Consider the following 13,709-nt stretch of genomic DNA (forward strand, 5'->3'; position numbering starts at 1 on the left):
GTATTGGAACTAAACCAAAAAAGGGAGGAAAAAAAGCAAATTGGAGATATTGTCACACCAAACTCCAAAAATCGGCTGGACAAAATTATTGGCACCCTTAACTTATTATTTGGTTGCACACCCAAAATAACTGAAATCAGTTGCTTCCTATAACCATCAATAAGCTTCTTACACCTCACAGCCGGAATGTTGGACCACTCTTCCTTTGCAAACTGCTCCAGGTCTCTCTTATTGGAAGGGTGCCTTTTCCCAACAGCAATTTTAAGATCTCTCCACAGGTGTTCAATGGGATTTAGATCTGGACTCATTGTTGGCCAGAACTCTCCAGGGCTTTGTTGCCATACATTTCTGGATGTTTTTTGACATATGTTTGGGGTCATCTTCCTGCTGGAAGACCCAAGACCAGCTTTATGACCTTGGGCTGTACAGTGCGACCCAAAATCCAATGGTAATCCTCAGATTTCATGATGCCTTGCACACATTCAAGGCACCCAGAGCCAGAGGCAGCAAAACAACCCTAAAACATAATTTAACCTCCACTCTGTCCACAAGACATTTTCCCAGAAGGATTTTGGCTTGCTCTCAAGTTCATTTTGGCAAAATGTAGTCTTGCTTTTTTATATCTCTGTGTCAGCAGTGGGGTCCTCCTTGGTCTCCTGCCATAGCATTTCATTTAATTTAAATGTCGACGGATAGTTTGTGCTGACACTGATGCTCCCTAAGCCTGCAGGACAGCTTAAATATGTTTGGAACATGTTTTGGGCTGCTCATCAACCATCCGGACTATCCTGCATTGACACCTTTCATAAATTTTCTCTTCCGTCTGCGCTCAGGGAGATTAGCTACAGTGCCATGGGTTGCAAACTTCTTGATAATGTTGTGCACTGTGGACAAAGGCAAATCTATATCTCTGGAGATGGACTTGTAACCTTGAGATTGTTGATATTTTTCCACAATTTTGGTTCTCAAGCACTCTTTCTGTTGTCCATGCTTAGTGTGACACACACAGACACACAATGCAAAGACTAAGTGAACTTCTCTCCCTTTTATAGGCTTTCAGGTGTGATTTTTATATTGCCCACACCTGTTACTTGGCTCAGGTGAGTTTAACTGCTTAACGAGTCAAGACCTATATTTATGTCCTGCGCCGGGTCCCGCCGGTGACCCCTCGTCATATCGGGTCGGTCCCGACGGTAATCAACAGCCAAGACCTCAGGCTAATACCGGACCTCACCAATCGCGGTGATGCCCGGTATTAACCCTTCAGACACGGCGATCAACTTTGTTAAAGTTAAAGTGAAACCTTCCCGGCAGCTCAGTGGTGCTGTTCGAGATCGCCGTGGTGAAACCGCAGCGTCCCGAACAGCTTTCAGGACGTGAGGAGGATCCCTACCTGCCTCCTTGCTGTCCGATCGCTGAATGACTGCTCCGTGCCTGAGATCCAGGCAGGAGCAGTGGAGCGGCGATAACACTGATCAATGCCATGCTATTGCATGGCAATGATTATTGTAGGAAATCAGTGTGTGCAATGTTATAGTCCCCTAAGTGAAAATAAAGTGTTAATAAATGGGATTTAACCCCTTCCGTTTTAAAAGTCTTAATCAACCCCCTTTTCCCATAAAAAAAAAGATGTAAATAAAAATAAACATATGTGGTATTGCATATGCGTAAATGTCTGAACTATAAAAATATATAACTAATTAAACCACACGGTCAATAGCGTACACGTAAAAAATTCGAAAGTCCAAAATAGCGTATTTTTGGTCACTTTTTATACTGATAAAAACTTCAGATCACGGCGCAAAAAATTAGCTTTCATACATCCCCATATGCAGAAAAATAAAAAAGTTATAGTAGTCATTTTCACCTTAAAGGGGTATTCCAGGCCAAAACTTTATTTATTAGCTTCTGAAGTTGAGTTGTTGTTTTCTGTCTAACTGCTCACTGATGACTCACGTCCCGGCAGCTGTGCAGTTCCTATGGGGATATTCTCCCATCATGCACAGCTCCCGGGATGTGACATCATCATTGAGCAGTTAGACAGAAAACTTCAGAAGCTAATAACTATTGGAAGGATTAAGATTTTTTAATAGAAGTAATTTACAAATCTGTTCAACTTTCCAGAGCCAGTTGATATATATAAAAAAAGGTTTTGCCTGGAATACCCCTTTAAGGAGGCAGCCAAATTTATTTTAGCGTTTTTGTTTTGTCCTCCTCGCCTTCAAAAATTCTTAACTCTTTTATAATTCCATATGAGGGCTTGTTTTGCGTGACCAGTTGTACTTTATAATGACATTACTCATTATACCCTAAAATGTATGGTAAACCCAAATTTTTTTTATAATTTTAGCAAATTTGGGAATTTCGTTTTTGCGATGTTCACTTTACGGTAAAAAAAATTAATGTTTTCTTTATTCTCTGGGTCAATACAATTAAAATGATGCCCATGGTTACATACATTTCTATTATTGTACTGCTTTGATCGCTTTTTATTAAATTTTTTTGCAGTTTGATGTGACAAAAAAGCAGAAATTTTTCAATTTTTTTTTTTACGCTTAAGCCGTTCACCGTAGGAGATCCTTAACATTATATTTTTATAGTTCGGACATATTCATGCAACGATACTAAATATGTTTATTATTTATCTTTTTAACGCTTTAATGTATTAATATGGGGAGAAAGGGTGATTTAAAACTTTATTGGGGGAAGGTCTTTTCACATTTTTTTTAATAGTTATTTTACACTTTTTTAGTCCCCATAGGGAACTATTTATAGCAATCATTAGATTGCTAATACTGTTCAGTGCTATGCATAGGGCATAGCACTGATCAGTATTATCGTGATCTTCTGCTCTGGTCTGCTGGAAGGCAGATCAGTGCAGAAGATCCCCGGAGACAGACGGAGGTAGGTGAGGGGACCTCTGTCCGCCATCTTGGCGATCAGATCAGCCATTATAAGTGCCGCACTGCCGCAGATGCTGTGATCTGTATTGATCACGGCACCTGAGGGGTTAATGGCAGACATCAGTGCCATTACCGGCAGGTCCTCGGCTGCTGACAGCCGCCGGGACCTGTCGGGAATAAAATAAATGTATGGCGCTGTGTGCTAAGAGGTGCTATGTAGCGCCATACATTTACGGCACATGTCCTTAAGAGGTTAAACGTATTAATTTGTTATGCATGTGCATGTGGTTATGATTTTTTTTTCCAGAAGTAAGACATACTCAAACCTATATAAGTATGGTATCATTTTAATTGTAGGGACCTACAGAATAAAGAGATTACATTTTTACCGAAAAATGCACTGCATAGAAATGGAAGCCCCCAAAATTTACAAAATGGCGTTTGTTTTTCAATTTTGTTTTTCAATTTTGTCGACATTTTTTTAGTTTTTTGTTTCATTGTAGATTTTTGGGTAAAATAACTAATGTCAGTACAAATTTGATTTGGAGGCGCAAAAAATAAGCCATCATATGGATTTTTAGGTGGAAAATTGAAAGGGTTATGATTTATAAAAGTTAAGGGATTTCTCTAAGCTAAAACTGTTAACCCCCGCTGTGCCCTCGCTGTAAAACTATACATAATAAGCTTTCACTTACCTGCCTACTATCCCCCGTTGTTCCGATATCGCCGTCCCGTTCTCCGGTCCCGGTCTCTTCCACTTCCTGCGGGTCGGTGACTCCACTCTGCGCTCAGCCTATCAGCGGCCGCAGCAATGTCCCGTCGTGGCCGCTGATAGGCTGAGCGCAGAGTGAAGTCACCGACCCGCAGGAAGAGGAAGCTGACAGGGACCAGAGCACGGGCGGCGATATCGGAACAACGGGGGATCGTAGGCAGGTAAGTGAAAGTTTATTATGTATAGTTTTACAGCCCGGGCACAGCGGGGATAAAAGATTTCAGTTGGAGAACTCCTTTAAGGAGGAAACAACAAAAATGCAAAAACTGAAAAATGCTGAGTCCTTAAAGGATACCTCTCATCAAAAAAACTTTTGATATATTATAGATTAATGTATGCAGAATAACTTTACAATTGTATGTTATTAAAAAATATGCTTCTTTCTATTGTATTTTTCCACTTTGAAGAAATGACCACTAGGGGTCTCCCTACCAGTCCTGGCAGCAAGCATTTCAGACTCATGCTGGAGTCCTAAACACTACGAGCTGCCAGTCTGCTTTGTTCACAAAGGAGAACACTCAGAGCTGCCAGCCTGCTTTGTTCACAGCCTGTTTGGCTGTGAACAAAGCAGGCTGGCAGCTCTGAGTGTTTAGGACTCCAGCATGAGTCAGAAATGCTTGCTGACAGGACTGATCGGGAAAAATACAATAGAAAGAAGCATATTTTTCATTAACATGCTATTGGAAAGTTATTCATTAATCTAAAATATATCAAAAGTTTATTTGATGAGAGGTACCCTTTAAGAGTACATTCCCACACGGCGTATTTGCTGCGTATTTGCTGCTGCATATTTTATTTTCCCTGTTGAAGTCAATGGGTAGGAAAATACATCACCAAATACGCAGCAAATACGCAGCAAAATACGCCGTGTGGGAACGTACCCTAAGTCTTATTTTTCCACAATTTTGAAAGGGTGCCAATAATTTTATCCAGACCATTTTTGGAGTTTGGTGTGACATTATGTCCAATTTGCTTTTTTTCCCTCCCTTTTTTTGTTTAGTTTCGATACACGCAAAGGGAATAAACATGTGTATAACAAAACATGTGTTACTGCAATCCTTTTCTGTGAGAAATACTTCATTTTCTTGAAAAATTTCAGGGTTGCCAACATTTATGGCCATGACTGTAGATATCTTAAATTCCTATATAAATGACTGTCACTGTATGCTATGCTCTGTCTATACTACGACTTTTATTTAAATTTGAATACATTTTGTTAAAAGGGCTTTGCAAGAAATAAACTAAATACAACCAGAAATATTTACAGGTTCAGATTTAATTGGAAAATTACAGTTTTGCAGTAAAAGCATTATACTACTGTAAAAGCACAGGCATAAAAAAAAATGACCCTGTGTCAAATAGTATGCACCCAATAGCAATTGGTCTAAAGGGACAACAGTAAAAAAAAATAGGACAAATTAAAGAAGTGAAATAGGCAGAGCTTGCTACTTTCTTTAAAAATTGTCTCAAGTGTTGGACTAAGTTGTTTGTCGATCTAGCTCTAGACACTTAACTATGTAGTCACCAGATGTGCACTGAAGACACTTGAGAGTAACACCACCAAGGTCCTCAGCGCAAACCAAACTTTTTACTTGCTCTCTACCCAGCTATCCTTAAGCCTACATTTCCCTCGTGTTTCCTACGACTTGCAACTCAGTCTTTAGAACATTACGTGTTGCAACAAAGGGGCAAGTGTTTCCTACTATTTGTTCCAAAGCTGTGGAGCCATCTGTTAAGTTAAACAGGAAGGTCTGGTTTGACTCTCTCTCCTGGGCTTGTTTTGCTATTTTGGGAGATTCACTTCTCCCTAAGTAGAAGAAGGACAGTATGGTCTGATTATGGGACTCCTTATATGTTTAAGACGAGAGCTTCTGTTTTACCCATCTGCTACTGTTTGAGGTGTATTCATTATTAATAGAGCCAGCGACAGTTCCTGCTCAGATATGCAGCCTTGCTTGGACAAATGAGACATTCTTCAGCAAATTGCTTTCGTTTTTGATTGCTGATTGTACGCGTGTCACCAGGCTGACTCAAGGTTCATCGATGCATGCTCAGTAAATTAAAAGGAACATAAGTATGGATCAGCCGAGAGAATGAATTCTGTGCCTACAATGACCCAAGGCCATTTAATTTTCTGCTTAATTTTGTTGCAGTCAGTTTGCATTTTGGGTTATTATGCAGTAGGAAATTAACAATAAATAACAAATTTGGTCTTCCTATGCTACTAATGATATTTCTTTATACATCTTTGTAATGCTATTTTTTTTTTTTTTTCATGAAAGACTCAAGGTCTGTTCCTGTCTGTTACCCAGGCAGGTACAGAAGGAAACAAGAGTGAAGGACGAATATTAAATAAATCATATATTTTAGTTTATAACCCATTTAAATAAATATTAACAGTATTTAAAATTTAATTTACAGATTATCAGAGAAACATGGAAACAGATGAGGCGCAGGATATGACTCAAATGTCAGGTGAGATTAATTTTAAGTTGTGAGGATACATTCAAATTTAGCATTATGAAGAGTATAGGATATATATGTTTGTTGTTGTTTTACCGATGGTGAGGAGACATTATAAGCAAAACTACCTATTAGTATGCCTTATACATCCATGGGTTGACCCATCTAGAATTCCAGTTACATGACCACAGCATGGAAGAACCTGGCTATATGCATTTAAGCTCCTCACTCAAAGTTTTTTTAATTAATATGTGTAGGCATATCATCACTTAGTATTATGTCATACAGTGGGGCAAAAAAGTATTTAGTCAGCCACCAATTGTACAAGTTCTCCCATTTAAAAAGATGAGAGAGGCCTGTAACTTTCATCATAGGTATACCTCAAATATGAGAGACATAATGAGAAAAAAAATCCATAAAATCACATTGTCTGATTTTTAAAGAATTTATTTGCAATTATGGTGGAAAATAAGTATTTGGTCAATAACAAAAGTTAATTTCAATACTTTGTTATATACCCTTTGTTGGCAATGACAGAGGTCAAACGTTTTCTGTATGTCTTCAAACACAAGGTTTTAAAAACACACTGTTGCTGGTATTTTGGCCCATTCCTCCATGCAGATCTCCTCTAGAGCAGTGATGTTTTGGGGCTGTCATTGGGCAACACAGACTTTCAACTAACTCCAAAGGTTTTCTATGGGGTTGAGACCTGGAGACTTGCTACTCCAGGACCTTGAAATGCTTCTTACGAAGCCTGGGCGTTGTGTTTGGGATCATTGTCATGCTGAAAGACCCAGCCATGTTTTATCTTCAATGCCCTTGCTGATGGAAGGAGGTTTTCACTCAAAATCTCATGATACACGGCCACATTCATTCTTCCATTTACATGGATCAGCAGAACCTTTGCTATGGAAAACCACAATATAGCTCAGGTACAGAAGGCAGAGCGGAGTGTCCTTAAATAGGTAAGGCTGAACAGGGATTGGAGAGGGAGTGGAATAAGAGGCCGGCACAAACCCTTAAAGGGGTACTCCGCCCCTAGACATCTTATCCCCTATCCAAAGGATAGGGGATAAGATGTCAGATCGCCGAGGTCCCGCTGCTGGGGATCCCCTGGATCTACCAGGCAGCACCCACCTGTAGCGGCTTCCGGAACCGCTGGAGGTCCTAAGGCTGAGTCCATCTCGACCACCGGCACGGAAGATCGTGATGTCACGACTCCGCCCCCGTGTGATGTCTCACCCCGCCCTTCAATGCAAGTCTGTCACGCCCCTTCCCATAGACTTGCATAGGGGATAAGATGTCTAGGGGCGGAGTACCCCTTTAAAGATACAGGCTTTGTGCCACCCCTACTAGATGCACCAGAGACAGATGCAGAATGAGTCCATGCGGGAGTCACATTCTGAAGCCTGCAACGAGGAGGGGTTGCTGTTCGGCCAAGGTAGGCAGAAGAAAATGGTAAATGATGGTGATCGCCAACCACCGTCGTTACACCCAATACTCTTCTGGTTCGTTCAAATGCTCTCTAGCAAACTTCATACGTGCCCGGACATGTACTGGCTTAAGCAGGGAGACACATCTGGCACTGCATAATTTGAGTCCCTGGTGGTGTAGTGTGTTACTGATGGTAGCCTTTGTTACTTTGGTCCCAGCTCTCTGCAGGTGAATTAATACAGGTAAAGAGTGGAGAACAGAGGAGACTCTTAAAGAAGACGTTACAGGTCTGTGAGAGCCAGAAATCTTGCTTGTTTGTAGGTGACCAAATACTTATTTTCCACCATAATTTGCAAATAAATTCTTTAAAAATCAGATAATGTGATTTTATGGATTTGTCTCATTACGTCTCTCATAGTTGAGGTATACCTATGATGAAAATTACAGACCTCTCTCATCTTTTTAAGTGGAGAACTTGCACAATTGGTGGCTGACTAAATACGTTTTTGTCCCACTGTATATGAAAAGCCACATAAAAACCCCAAATCCCAAGAAATTGACATATTTTGCATGCATATGTTTGGGCTATATTTTGCAGTTAGGCTCCAGTAACTACATGTGGTAATTACATGAAGCAACTCTCTTCTATATCTGTAATTGCTTCACTTAACATTCATCTGTAATATGTATGGACACTCTGATATTACCCTATAGACCTAAAAAAAATAAACAGGTGTGACAGGTCAGATGAAAATTATTGGAACCTCACTACAGATCTTTGTCCGATCTAAGTTCACATTGCCGTTGTGCTCCATCCCGTTCTGTGTCCTTTCAGCACAAAAAAAGAGCCAAACAGACCCAAAACGGGTTGGAGCACAAGTGACACCATCGAGTCCCAACAGATTCCATAGACTTTAATGGGGTCTGTTGGGGAACCAGTATTTTACCGGAGTTTAGTGGAGAAAAACAGAGCTCTATATACTGGAGCATGATGGCAATGTAAACGAGGCCATAGATGTTGGAGATCAATCATCCACTGTCCATAAGGTTATCTACAAGTGAAGAAAGTTTTATCCATTTGCCAACTTAGAAATGTTAGTGTAGCTCACTATAACAGAAATATTGTCAACTTAACCAAGCCAGGTCAACACAGCGAATTGAGTTAAAGGGGTACTTCACTGGAAAACATTTTTTCTAAATCAACTGATGCCAGAAAGTTAAACAGATTTGTAAATTATTTCTGTTTAAAAATCGTAATCCTTCCAGTACTTATCAGCTTCTGTATGCTCCACAGGAAGTTCTTTTCTTTTTGAATTTCTTTTCTGTCTGACCACAGTGCTGTCTGCTGACACCATTTTCCATGCCAGGAACTGTCCAGAGTAGGAGAGGTTTTCTATTGAGATTTGCTCCTACTCTGGACAGTTCCTAAAATGGGCAGAGGAGTCAGCAGAGATCACTGTGGTCAGAAAGAAAGGAAATAAAAAAAGAACTTCCTGTTGAGCATACAGAAGCTTATAAGTACTAGAAGGATTAAGATTTTTTTAACAGAAGTAATTTTCAAATCTGTTTAACTTTCTGGCACTAGTTGATTTAAAAAAATAATGTTTTCCACAGAAGTACCCCTTTAAAGAAGTCTCTAAGACAGTGTTTCCCAACCAGGGTGCCTCAAGATGTTGCAAAACTACAACTCCCAACATGCCTGGACAGCCTTTACAAATCTGTTTAACCTTCTGGTACCAGTTGATCTGAAAAAAAAATGTTTTTCACCGGAGTACCCCTTTAAGGTCCTACTAAAGACATTAGTGACTTTTAACATGGAACTATCATAGAATGCCTACTCAGTTTGTGAAATATCTCATCTGCTAAATTTTTACCAATCAATTGTAAGTGTTATAATTATGAAATGGAAGCATCTTAAAGTAAAGGCCCTTTAAAAAAAAACGTTTTATGTTAGCAAGATCTATACGATCGGTGCTTGTTAAATCGTGCATTAGGCCAATAACAGTAACACATGAAGTGATCACTTTACATGCATATTGGGGCAGCAGAATACTGAAGGACTGTGTAGATAATAATCCCATCTAAACACTATAGCATAACTTAATACAGAGGTCCAAACTGCTTCTGGAAGGGACATGAGCATATCAACTGTGCTTCATTAATTTCATGAAATGTTTTTTTTTTTATGCATGAGAAGCTGTGCACAATATCACCATGCACAATTTGATGGAGAATAATAGTAAGTGGGCTTCTTTTCAGAATTTGGGGATTGATCTAGGTCCTTTAATTCCAGTGAAAGGTAATGTTAATATACATAGTAACATAGTTCATAAGGTTGGAATAAGACCAGAGTCCATCAAGTTCATCCTATAACCCTAATGAGTCCCTGCTGAGTTGATCCAGAGGAGGGCAAAAAAAAACCTTCATACTAGAGGTAAAAATTCCTTCCTGACTCCAAATATGGCAGTCAGAATAGATCCCTGCATCTACCCCCTGTCTCTACAGATCTAGAATCCATAACCTGTTATGTTGTTATTCCCCAAAAAATGCATCTAGACCCCTTTTAAATAATTTTACCGAGTTAACCATGACCACCTCCTCAGGCAATGGATTCCACAGTCTCACTGCCCTTACATTAAAGAACCCCCGTCTGTGCTGGTGTAGAAACCTTCTTTCCGCTAGACATATAAGATGCCCCCTTGTTATAGATACAGTCCTGGGTATAAATAGATAATGGAAGAGATCTCTGTAAGGTTTCCTGATATATTTATACATAAATAGTAGGTCTCCTCTAAGCCTTCATTTTTCTAAACTAAATAACCCTATTTCTGATAATCTTTTTGGGTACTGTAGTCCCCCCATTCCCCGTATTACTCTGGTTGCCCGTCTTTGAACCCTCTCCAGCTCCACTATATCTTTCTTGTACACTGGTGCCCCATACTGTACACAGTATTCTAGGTGTGCTCTGACTAGTGATTTGTTCAGTGGTAGAATTATTTCCTTGTCGTGGGCATCTATGCCCCTATTGATGCACCCCATGATTTTATTTGTCTCGGCAGCAGCTGCCCTACCCTGGTCACTACAGATAAATTTACTGTTAACTAAGACTCCTAAGTCCTTTTCCACGTCGGTCTTCCCAAGTGTTCTCCTATTTAATACAGAATCTCAGCCCTGATTTTTCTTTCCCATGTGCATAACCTTACATTTATCAGTGTTGAACCTCATCTGCCACTTCTCAGGCCCCCTGTGGTACCCCACCAGTAACAGTCACCCAATCAGAATAAGTACCATTAATAACCACCTTCTGTTTTCTATCACTGAGACAGTTACCCAATTGTACACATTTTCCCCCAGCCCAATCCCTCCCATTTTATGCACCAACCTTTTATGTGGCACTGTATCAAATGCTTTGGAAAAATCCAGATAAACAACATCCAGCAATTGCCCCTGGTCCAGTCTGGAGCTCACCTCCTCATAAAAGCTGGTCAGGTTAGTTTGACAGGACTGGTCCCTCATAAAGCCTTGCTGATATGGGTTCATACATTTATTTTTATCAAGATATTTCAAAATAGCATCTCTTAGAAAACCCTCAAACTATTTACATAAAACAGAGGTTAAACTAACAGGCCTATAATTCCCGGGGTCAACTTTTGACCCCTTTTTAAATATTGGCACCACATTTGCCATGCGCTAGTTCTGGGAAACAGTCCCTGTTACTATAGAGTCCCTGAATATGAAAAATAGGGGTTGGTCTATTACATTACTCAATTCCTTTAGAACACAGGGGTAAAAGGCCAACTGGACCTGGCGATTTGTCTATTTAGATTTTTTTGTAGGCGACACTGTACTTCTTCCTGGGTTAGACAGGTGACCTGTACTGGGTATTTCACCTGGCATTTCATTCACCTGGCATTTCACTGTATTCACTGTGAATACAGTGGAGAAGAATTTGTTTAATATATTTACTTTTTCCTGGTCCCCGTTTATAATTTCTTCCTCATAATTTTTTTTTAAAGGGCTAACACTTTCATTTTTAACCTTTTTGCTATTTGTATAGTTAAAAAACATTTTGTGGTTAGTCTTACTTTTCTTCACTGCTGTCCTGTTTTAGTAGTTAAATGCTTTATTTTTGTCATTTATTGCCCCCTTAACATTTGTATTCATCCATATTGGTTTTATTTTATTTCCGACCCTTTTATTCCCATAAGGTATATAAATGTTACAGTGAGAATTTAAGATATTTTTAAGTCTCCCATTTAGTGTCAGTATTCTTGTTTTTGAGGACATTATCCAAATTTATATAGTTAAGGGCTTCTCTGAGTTGATCAAACTTTGCCTTCCTAAAGTTCATTGTTTTTGTGGCCCCTCAAGAGATTCCCTTCTTGAAGAACAAGTTATAATGTATTATATTATGATCACTATTTCTTAGGTGTCCTTCTACTTGCACATTAGTTACTCTGTCAGGTCTGTTGGTTAATATTAAGTCTAGTAGGGCGCCCCCTCTTGTCAGGCCCTGCACCATTTGGGACAGATAATTGTCTTTAGCTATAGTCAGAAACCTGTTTCCTTTATGAGATTCACAGGTTTTAGTCTCCCAGTTTATATCAGGATAGTTAAAGTCCCCCATTATTATCACCTCATTCAGATTTGCTGCCTTGTTTATTTGCCTCAGTAATTGATCTTCTGCTTCTTCCATTATGTTTGGTGGCTAATAGCAAACCCCTATCAGAATTTTTTTTAAATTTTATCTCCATATATTTCTATCCATAATGACTCCACATTATCGTTTCCCTCCCATCCTCCCGCAGTGCGGCCTTCAGACTGGATTTCACATAAAGAAAAACTCCTCCCCCTTTCCTTTTTGCCCGATCCTTCTTGAATAGACCATAACCCTGTATCTTGTCCACCCAGTCACAGCTATCGTCTAACCAAGTCTTTGTTATACCCACTATGTCATAATTTTCCTCAGACATCAACCACTCCAGTTCCTCTGTTTTATTGGACAGACTTCCTCCATTAGTCACCATGCAAAGGTATCAAAGGTGTATGTTTTTTCTTCCTATGAAGCCTATTCCTATTAACTATTCTAACCCCTCCCTCCGCTCCACCCACATGTACATTAATAAGTCCCCCCTCTCTATCTACACTATCTTCCCCCTTTATGTTGTAGGTTCTCTCCCCCCGAGTCCCTAGTTTAAACACTCCTCCACCCTTCTAGTCATTTTCTCCCCAAGCACAGCTGCACCCTCCTCATTGAGGTTTACATCCCTAATCTCCCCCTTCCCTCCATTGTGGCTCGTGGTACAGGTAATATTTCAGAAAATATTACCTTGGAGGTCCTTGTCTTAAGCTTGCGGCCTAAGTCCCTGAAATCATTTTTAAGGACACTCCCCCTACCTCTTACTTTGTCATTGGTGCCAATATGTACCATGACTGCTGGGTCCTCTCCAGCCCTACCCAGCAACCTGTCAACCCGATCCGCGATGTGCCGAGCTCAAGCGCCAGGAAGACAACACACTGTTCGGGAATCCTGGTCTTTGTGACAGATCACGCTGTCTATCCCCTAATAATTGAATCCCCCACTACAAGTACCTGTCTGGCCTGCCCTGCACTCCTCCCTCCCACCTTACTTGATCAGACACCCCCTGGCAGTCAGAGGCATAGTCGCGGTTAAAGGAGATGTCCGGTGCAGACTTTTTCTATTCCATCCTGCCCGGGCTGCAAAAAAAGACAAAACAAACGTTCACTTACCTTCCCACATTCCCCCGGAGCTCTGCAACAGCTGATCAGTCAGCCAGACTGTTTACTTCCTACTTCCTTTAGCCCGGTACATCACAGTGCTTCAGCCTATCACCGGCCGAGGCGGGACATCGCTGCGGCCTGTGATAGGCTGAAGCGCCGTGTGATGTACCGGGCTGAGGGAAGTAGGAAGTAAACAGCTTGACCGACTGATCAGCTGTTTCAGAGCTCCGGGGGAACGTAGGAAGGTTTTATAGTTACCAGACACCACCTCTCTCTTCCACTGCCTGTAAGTGAATGCACAAAGAAAGTATGCTATAACATATGCTATAATATAATTTGGTGTGAATGTTCTAGAGTGCTCAGACCTAAGCCATGCCCTACGCTGCTAAGATCAT

General features: G+C 40.4%; 1 protein-coding gene across 22 annotated transcripts in view; it reads left to right on the forward strand.

The window, feature by feature from the left end:
• The window catches only part of IKZF1 (IKAROS family zinc finger 1), a 373,972-nt gene that overhangs the window by 173,546 nt on the left and 186,717 nt on the right, over nucleotides 1-13,709 (forward strand). For 19 of the 22 annotated variants that reach the window (XM_056520296.1, XM_056520301.1, XM_056520299.1 and 16 more), the window contains one exon: nucleotides 6,097-6,150. The exons of 1 other annotated variant lie outside the window; for it this stretch is intronic. In XM_056520296.1, coding sequence (XP_056376271.1) covers nucleotides 6,097-6,150 — 54 coding nt within the window. Of the gene's footprint in view, nucleotides 1-5,659; nucleotides 5,750-6,096; nucleotides 6,151-7,790; nucleotides 7,860-13,709 lie in introns of those variants that run through there. 2 more of the 22 variants (XM_056520314.1, XM_056520312.1) reach the window with 2 other exon arrangements.

Source organism: Hyla sarda, chromosome 5 (genome assembly GCF_029499605.1).
Source record: "Hyla sarda isolate aHylSar1 chromosome 5, aHylSar1.hap1, whole genome shotgun sequence".
Lineage (NCBI taxonomy): Eukaryota > Metazoa > Chordata > Amphibia > Anura > Hylidae > Hyla > Hyla sarda.